This window comes from Megalobrama amblycephala, linkage group LG9, assembly GCF_018812025.1.
Source record: "Megalobrama amblycephala isolate DHTTF-2021 linkage group LG9, ASM1881202v1, whole genome shotgun sequence".
Taxonomy (NCBI): Eukaryota; Metazoa; Chordata; class Actinopteri; order Cypriniformes; family Xenocyprididae; genus Megalobrama; species Megalobrama amblycephala.
The window spans coordinates 11,270,912-11,280,213 of NC_063052.1; the positions used below are offsets into that span (position 1 = coordinate 11,270,912).

Here is a 9,302-nt window from a genome sequence, read left to right on the forward strand (position 1 = left end):
GAATACAAAAAAAAAAAAAAAGATGTGCACAGATAAATCATTTATAATAAAAACGGCAATAATCCATAAAAAAACATCAATCGGCTATATGCACGGTTACTTACTGGTTGTCGTTAAGCCAGCTCGGGGATTTCCGGAGAACTGTTAGCTGTTCATTCTGTACTCGCTGTACATCGACACAAACCTCTCAATGGTTGACTTTTTAATGTTGTATTCATATTTTAATGCAGTTATCACATTTACCTAATTTGCCAATAAACATTATTTGTTCATCCTTCTGAGATTGTCACCACTGTAAAACCGAACATTTAAAAATGTAGGAAATTCAACATTTGATAGAAAACACTTATTTAAAAATAAAAAAGACAATAATTACCACTTTAACCAGCAGGTGGCGGCAAAGTAGCATTTATTTGTGTATATATCAGCCATTTCCTCTAATCTAATATAAAACATTAAAAAAATAACTAGGTTTAAAAATACATTTTTGTCAATGTGAAATATGAAATACTCAAAAAAATCTTAAGAAAAACAATACATTTTCTTGTGAATGAATGACACAGAAAGCCAGCACCGTGCTTTCCCTTTACAATCACAGCAGCTGTCAGTCAGTGCAGCGCAAAATCAATGATTTCAGCACACTTGTAAAAACACACATTTTATTCAATTAATCTAATTAAAGTGCACAATAAATATTTAATTTTTGAAGCTTTTTTTTCACATAAAAGTGTGAAAACTGATGGTCAAATTGAATTTAGCCGAGAAGGAACAATGAGGTAGGCTACGTCTTTATTTATTTATTTATTATGCTGTCTTATGTTTGAATAACTAAATTAATGCTATGTCTGACTATTTAAGTGACTATATTCTGATTATAAACTAAGTATTACACTACTAATGTTAAAACACACCAGCAAATGACATCTCACTGGAAGTTTTCGAGCTGGCTAATATTATTGCGGAAGCTCTAAAGAACGCTAATGTGGATTTCATGGTGACTTTAATTACCAAATAAGAGGAGGAAGCGCCCCCTAGTGATCATGTTGCTGAACAACCGCTAGTTGGAAATTATTCAGAAATCCTCTCTGCACACTGGGAGCCACCGCCAGCACCAGAGACATGTAAACAAAAAGCGAATTTAATAGATTTTGGCCTCTATGTTTTAGGCAAAAATCTGCAGAGATGGGCAAGCGAGATAACAGAGTGGTAAGTAAAGATAGTTTACGGACTCGCAACTTTCTAATATTTTAAGAGAAATAATCAAGAGGCCTTTAAGTCGCAATGCTAACGCGTCAAAAACACTTTGCCAAACAGATTAACCACGTCCACTCACAGAATGAATGAATAAGCCAGCTCAAGACAGTTGTTATACATTGTGTTTATGTTTACAGTCTGACGCAGCTTGTAAAATGTGGCTAATGCTTAGATAGTTTGCTAGTATGGCTAATGTATGTGGCTCAGACATGCTAACTCAGCTAGCACATATTCAACTTAAATGTCCCGTTATACAGGCTGTTTGCTGCTGTATTTCTGTTGAGCATGTGAAAAGTAATGCATTCGTAGTTTAAATTGATCAAAAGTGAAATGATGATAATATGTAGTATGCGGTTATTTTGACATCTGTATGCTGAAGGGTGTTTACCATGCCTCTGTTTTGTGATTTTCAAGGGTGTTCTGGCTGAATGTTAAAATATGATTGTGTTTCAGGCGTACTTGAATCCAATAGCTGCTGCCAGAGCCAGAGGACCTGCACCCAACACCGGAACCACCATTCAGGATTATCTCAGCAGACCACGGCCATCATGGTACAGACAGAGGCATGATTATGATCAAATTTGATGAATCAGTTGTGGATATATGAGATTACGATGTCATATTTCTTTATGCATCTGTTCTGTATATCAGGGAGGAGGTAAAAGAACAGCTCGAAAAGAAGAAGAAAGGCTCCAGAGCCCTGGCTGATTTCGAGGACAGAATGAACGAGGTAGAGATGATTTCTGCATTTCAGAAGTCAGTGGATTTCCAATAGACCTAGATCTGCTGTTTGGATCACATGCGCTCTCTCTCATCTTTCTCAGCGATGGAAGAAGGAACTGGAGAAAAACAGGGAGAAGGTACTTGGTGGAGGTGAAAAGAAAGAAAAAGACAAAGAGAGGGAAAAGAAGGAGGTAAGAGTTTGTGTATGAAACGCAAGTACAGTCAGATTTGATCCCAATTTCAATGTATTTCATCCTACGTCAAAAGTGAGAAACAAATCAGGATTTATGAAGGCAGAAACTTTTTAAGAAGTTTTTAAAGTCGGTTATTATTGTTATGATAGATTATTTTTATTATATGTGCAAATGAGCAACATTTTAAATGCTTTGTGATAATTATGTCACTGTAAATAATTCATTAATTATATTAATGTTTGAGTTGATGTGCTTGTTCACATTGTGCTTGAATTTAAGATGAAGTGTGGGATGCATTTGCGTTTTTGTGCATACAGATGTTATATAAATCACTCAGAGGAGCATCTGTGTCAAAAACGTGTCGTACATTCACTTTTAGGATTGTTCTATGCATGTCTTTATAAATGAGGCTCATGGTTTGTTGCATGTAAAAAAGCTTGGCTATGATTATCTGATATTTATCTTTGTTTTTCCAGAAAAAGAAGAAGGAGAAGAAAAAGTCCAGTAGGGTGAGGAGAGCTCTCCATGTTCATATCTTGAGCAACTGTAAACCAGTAATTAATTGATAATGGTAAAGTGGAATATTGGTTTCAAATATTGATGGGTGCTTATGAAACACTGCTTCATGAAGCTTCAAAACCTTTATAAATCTTTTATTTTCGAATCAGTGGTTCGGAGCGCGTTTCAAACTGACAAAGTCGCGTGATTTCAATCAACTAGGCTTCGTTCTGTCATAACTGTTTTGAAACGTTTCAAAATTTCAATGGTTCACCACTAGGGGCGATCTCTGTGAACTTATGAATCATGTGGATTAACCGAGATCGCCCCCTCAGTGGTGAATCGTTGAACAAGTGTCTATAGCTGCATCCAAAATCGCGTACTGTTGAGTAGGTGCTACATTTGAATTTACTATGAAAATACTATGAATTCGGACATAGTACTCTTGTTCGCATACTGTTTTTCGCATACTATGTAGTAGAGAAGTATCCGATTTCGGACACAGTGTATGTCTATTACCTTAGTATTAAGTGTCTATTACCTGGTCTCTGATGGGTGATAAGGGATTTGTATAATTAAAATGAATAATAGTAGTTTGTCTGTTTAGCTGACCAATCCATAGATCAAGTCAAACAAGCCCTGAAAAGAATAAATATTATAAAAACACTTAATTCTTAACGGTATTAAATGATTAGTTAATTGCATCTGATAGATTATACTTTCAATAAAACATTTCTAATTGATTTGTAAAAGCTGTTTTTATGCATTCTTTGGCCTGAGTTTTTGTTGCATTTACACAGTTTTGACCAGCAGGCGCCACCAGCGTGTGGTGTTTCAGACGCTTCGAAACAGTGAATCATTTTGCAAAGCATTTGGTTAAATAGATTTGAAGCTTTGAAAAGCTTAATTTCTCCCATCACTAGTTTCAAATAATGTTCCTTACTGGAAGAGGCATTTGCTTTTGTAGAGTATTCAGGATCAATCTGGCCTGTTATCCACTGGTCACAGGGTCAGTTTTAAGTGACTTAAAATCTAACAAATTCTGCTTCTGTTGTGTTTGGTCAAGCATTCCTCATCTTCCTCCTCCTCCTCATCGAGTTCTGATTCCTCCTCCAGTTCCCCCTCAGACTCTGAAGATGATGTAAGTCTTGCTAATTATATGCTAATTTATTTGCATGCATTGTTAAAACGCATTATGACTGAATATTCTCCTGTTTACTGCCTTTTCAGGATGAGAAGAAAAATTTGAAAAAGAAGAAAAAGAGAAAAAGATCCTCTGCCCGGAGAGCGTCCGATGACTCTGACACGGAGTCCGAGACTGATAGCAGGGTATTGTTGCTTTATATCTGCAAGGAAAAACATAGTTTAAAGGTGCCCTAGAACCAGTTTTCACAAGATGTAATATAAGTCTAAGGTGTCCCCTGAATGTGTCTGTGAAGTTTCAGCTCAAAATACCCCATAGATTTTTTTTAATTAATTTTTTTAACTGCCTATTTTGGGTCATCATTAACTATGCACCGATTCAGGCTGCGGCCCTTTAAATCATGCGCTCCCTGCCCCCCGAGCTCTCGACTATAATACAGTGCATTTACAGAGTTCACACAGCTAATATAACCCTCAAATGGATCTTTACAAGATTTTCATCATGCATACTGCATGCATGCGTTGGATCATGTGAGTATAGTATTTATTTGGATGTTTACATTTGATTCTGAATGAGTTTAAGGCTGTGCTTCATGGCTAACGGGCTAATGCTACACTGTTGGAGAGATTTATAAAGAAAGAAATTGTGTTTATGAATTATACAGACTGCAAGTGTTTAAAAATGAAAATAGCGACGGCTCTTGTCTCTGTGAATACAGTAAGAAACAATGGTAACTTTAACCTCATTTAACAGTACATTAGCAACATGCTAACGAAACATTTATAAAGACAATTTACAAATATCACTAAAATATGATATCATGGATCATGTCAGTTATTATTGCTCCATCTGCCATTTTTTGCGATTGTTCTTGCTTGCTTACCTAGTCTGATGATTTAGCTGTGCACATCCAGACGTTAATACTGGCTGCCCTTGTGTAATGCCTTGAACATGAGCTGGCATATGCAAATATTGGGGGCGTACATATTAATGATCCCAACTGTTACGTAACAGTCGGTGTTATGTTGAGATTCGCCTGTTCTTCAGGGGTCTTTTAAAAAATGAGATTTACATAAGAAGGAGGAAGCAATGGAGTTTGAGACTCACTGTATGTCATTTCCATGTACTGAACTCTTGTTATTCAACTATGCCAATGTAAATTCAATTTTTGATTCTAGGGCACCTTTAAAAGGATTAATGTCAGTTATGGAAGTATCTTTATTAACTGTAAAGGCCCCGATATGCTTCAAGCATAATCGGAGAACGAACTGATAGGACGTCATTCTGAACACAGGTGCCAAAGCGAACGTTCCAGAAAAGTTTGTAAACGCATTCGAACTACTATTGGTCCGATTACGTAATAGGTAGGTGTGTCTCTAAGGCCCTGCCTTCTTTAACGTGGAAATCTTCTCTGGTTCATTTCTTCTGTTCAGTCCATCGAGGTCAGACGTCCACAGGCAAAAACATGAACACACCAGAGAGCCGCTTTATAGTAGAAAATGAAGTTGTAATTCTAATAGAAAGCGACACTGACACTGTTTTTAAGTTTAATACTGTAAAGTTGCTTAATTTAAAGCAATCTATTGAATAAAAGGCTATAATTAAACATGATGTGACTCGTGCCAGGATGTTTGCTAACAGAATATCGCTGCAAACTTATTGCAAAGCGAAGAACGAAAAAGAAGTTCACCGTGAGTATATCGGGGCCATTATCCACAGTGAATAACACATTATTCTAGATTGGCCACTCTTCTAGAAATTGCTGTTGAATTGTCCTCATGAATATTCATTTCCACTGCTGAATTATCATAAAAGCTAAATTGCTGGTGATACAGAAGAGATTTGTCAAGACTTGTGAGACTGAGTCCTGATGTTTTTTATCTCTAGGAGTCATTCAAGAAAAAAAGGAAGAAAATGGATGGAGAGAAAGACAAGGTACTGAACTCATTAAAAGACATTAAGCAAATAAATCACTCAAACAAAATAAAGAACATTCAATTACCTTCATTTAATTTCAAACAAAAATAGAGATTTTGAGGTTTTTATTTCCAGTATAACAACAGTTCATAGTACCATATCGAGCATAAAATATTAGAATGATTTCTGAAGGATCATGTGACACTGAATACTGACTTAATGATGCTGAAAATTCAGCTTTGCATCACAGAAATAAATGACATTTTAAAATATATTCAAATAGAACACAATTATTTTAAATTGTAATAATATTTCAGTTTTTACTGTATTTTTAATCAAATAAGACTTTTTTTTAACTTTTTAAAATCATACAGACCCAAAACTTTTGTGTTGTTTTGTATTGTATCATAAACAATTTTTTTTTCCTTTGAAAGGATGAAAAGGATGGTCGAAGGAAAAGGAAAGCTGAAAGGAGTCACTCTGAGTCTTCAGACGAGTCTGATGTAGATAGAGATGTGAGCATGTATTTAAACCCTCTGTGACCTTAATACATGTCATTAAACTGTTTTAGCACAGCAATTACCACGTGACGTGCAAAACTCATCTGTGAATGTTTTTGTTATTTAGGGTGAGCCCAAAAAAAAGAAACACAGTAGTGAAGAGAAGGAGAAAATTACAGTAAGTCTTCAGTGTAATGCGGCTTATCCATGACTTTGGCTTGTTTTTGCCCTTATGAGGGCGGAAACGACTGAACATGCTACCCGCATCACTCACAGAAATGTTATAAATAGTGGATTCGCAAAACAGAACTTAAACTTTAACCCCTATTATGCTATTTTAAAAGTTCCTAATTTAATTTTCGAGGTCTCCTACAATAAGTTTACATGCATCCAAAGTCAAAAAACAATTACATTTTCTCATAATATACATTGATCATCACCTCATTTCTCAAAAGTTTCTGAAAAAGGTTTATTCAAAGATATAGTCTCATTAAGATTCATCTCACTGGGCAGTTGTGGCCTAATGGTTAGAGGGTTGGACTTGTAACCCGAAGGCTGGTTTAAGTCTCAGTACCAGCAGGAAATGTAGGTGGGGGGAGTCAATGAACAGTGCTTTCTTCCATTCCATTTCATTAGCCACAACTGAGGTGCCCTTGATTAAACCTAACCCACAATCACTCCCCGGGCGCCACAGTAAAAATATTACACACTGTGTATGTTCAATATAATCGACCGCAAACAAAGAGCCCATTACCATGTCTGAATTTTAGCTCCAGAGGCTTCCTCAGTGCTTAATACACAGTGATATGAACGGTAACAATGGCGTCAGTTTTACCGTATCAATTCCAGTCCTCATCCTCAAAGTGCATCAAAATGGATTTGCAGCGCTGAAAACAGTGTTTTCTCAACATGTCCACAACATAAACCAAACTCTTCCAGGCCTCAGCTACAACTACAGTATTTGAGGGACAAAGTAGACGTCATTCACTGGCAGCCAATGAAGACCATAGAATGGTATTATGCAAATTTGTTACATTATGCAGGTATGTAACAGGAAGTGAAAGTGGAATTGCTGACGACTCGTTTCAGCAGTTCAGAATCAATTCTTTCTTTTAGGAGGCAATAACTTTTTGTCAAAACTTTGCAGAACTTTTACAGTCACAAACCGCTATATTACACACTGCATGAAAGGAAATATTATTTGAAAAAGCACAATGGGGCACTTTAATAATGACATACTTGTTATCTTTATATTCACAGGACAAGTCCAAGAAGAAAAAGAAAAAGAAGAAGCATAAGAAACACAGCAAAAAGAAAAAGAGGAAGACTTCTGGCTCAGAGTTGGACTGAAGGGCTAGTGTGGCGTCCTGCGTGACGGACGGCTGGAATTGTGAGTGGGAATGGAGACGGAGCTCTGGCCAGGCTGTGGGGAAAAAAACCCCATTAGATATCTGTCCAAGTGACTCTTAAATCCGGGTGCTTCTTAGCACCGTACGGCTGTGTTGCCGACTTGGATGAAAGGATCATGTGGTGGGGCACTTGAAAGGGGTTTGGGGTTCATTATGCTATGTGTTTGTTTTTTAAAGCAGATGATTCTCAGTCCAAATAAAGGTCATTTACACCACCGCCGGCCCTGTGTACAGTATGTTTGTGCTGATGTGGGTTAGAAATGCTGGTTTACGAGATGTAAAGGCAGTCGATTTGCATTAAATATTTTTAGAAGATTCTTGTTTCTGTTTTTCCATATGAACTGACATTTGGTTTCTTTCTGTGATGTCAGAATGAACCAGTGTTTCCTGCACCGATCTTCAGCGGCACAACAAAACAAATCATATTTTCCCCAGGTTGTGAATATGAGTTTGCATTCTGTGTTAAATGTAAGTGTTTATACTGCAAAAAATGGCACAGATGACTCTTATGAGCCAGATCTTTTAATAAATTGTTTGAAAAGACTCACAAATGTACCGGTTTGAATTGGTCATTCACTGAACTGTCAAATTGGGCTTAGCAAGATTTCAATTTAATTTTTTTTATTAGAGAAGTCTCATGCTCACCAAGGCTGCATTTTTAATTCAAAATACAGTAAAAACTAATATTGTGAAATATTATGATCATTAAATTTTCTATTTTAATATGTTTTAAATTATAATTAATTCCTGTGATTCAAAGCTGAATTTTCAGCATCATTACTCCAGTCTTCAGCGTCACATGATCCTTCAGAAATCATTCTAATATCATGATTTGCTGCTCAGGAAACTGAAGAAATTTCTCATTATTATCAATGTTGAAAACATAATTTTGTGGAAGCCCTCACTCAGGATTCTTTGATGATTGAATCATTAATAGAGCAATTCTTATTCAGAAAATAACAAAAAAGAATGAAAATTAGTTTAAAGGAAAGATTTGACATGGTACGTTAGTCTTAATTTGAGGTTTATGAACATGATTTATTGCTATTTTAATAGTTGCTGTGGACTTAAATGACACTTTTAGGTCACTTCTGGCTATTTACAGTGTCCTCCACAAATATTGGCACCCTTAGTAAATATGAGCAAAGGCGGCTGTGAAAATAAATCTGCATTGTTTATCTTTTTGATCTTTCATTCAAAAAATTGACAAAATTCTAACCTTTCATTGAAGGAAAAGAATTGAAAATGGGTGGAAAAGCTCATTATGAAATAAATGTATTGGCACCCAATTATTGCAATGTCCTTTTCCCGAGATAACAGCTCTGAGTCTTCTTCTATAATGCCTGATGAGTTTGGAGAACACCTGAGGAGAGATCAGAGACCATTCCTCCATACAAAATCTCTTCAGATCCTTCAGATTCCCAGCTCCATGCTGGTGCTTCTTCTCTTCAGTTCACTCCACTCATTTTCTTTAGGGTTCATGTCAGGGAACTGGGATGGCCATGGCAGAAGCTTCATTTTGTGCTCAGTGACACATTTTTGTGTTGGTTTTGATGTTTGTTTTGGATCATTGTCCTGATGGATGATCCAACCATGGCCCATTATTGGATTTCTAGCAGAAGTGGTCAGGTTTTGATTTTTTTATCTGTTAGTATTTGATAGA

General features: G+C 36.3%; 1 protein-coding gene across 1 annotated transcript; it reads left to right on the forward strand.

The window, feature by feature from the left end:
- The first annotated feature begins 1,043 nt into the window (after nt 1-1,043).
- fam133b (family with sequence similarity 133 member B) lies at nt 1,044-8,190 on the forward strand. Its single transcript, XM_048201561.1, has 11 exons — nt 1,044-1,206; nt 1,708-1,805; nt 1,906-1,984; nt 2,079-2,168; nt 2,648-2,680; nt 3,736-3,810; nt 3,900-3,998; nt 5,701-5,748; nt 6,165-6,245; nt 6,358-6,408; nt 7,491-8,190. The coding sequence occupies exons 1-11, from the start codon at nt 1,183-1,185 to the stop codon at nt 7,578-7,580; spliced, it is 768 nt and encodes a 255-aa protein (XP_048057518.1). The 5' UTR covers nt 1,044-1,182; the 3' UTR covers nt 7,581-8,190.
- Nucleotides 8,191-9,302: the final 1,112 nt, after the last annotated feature.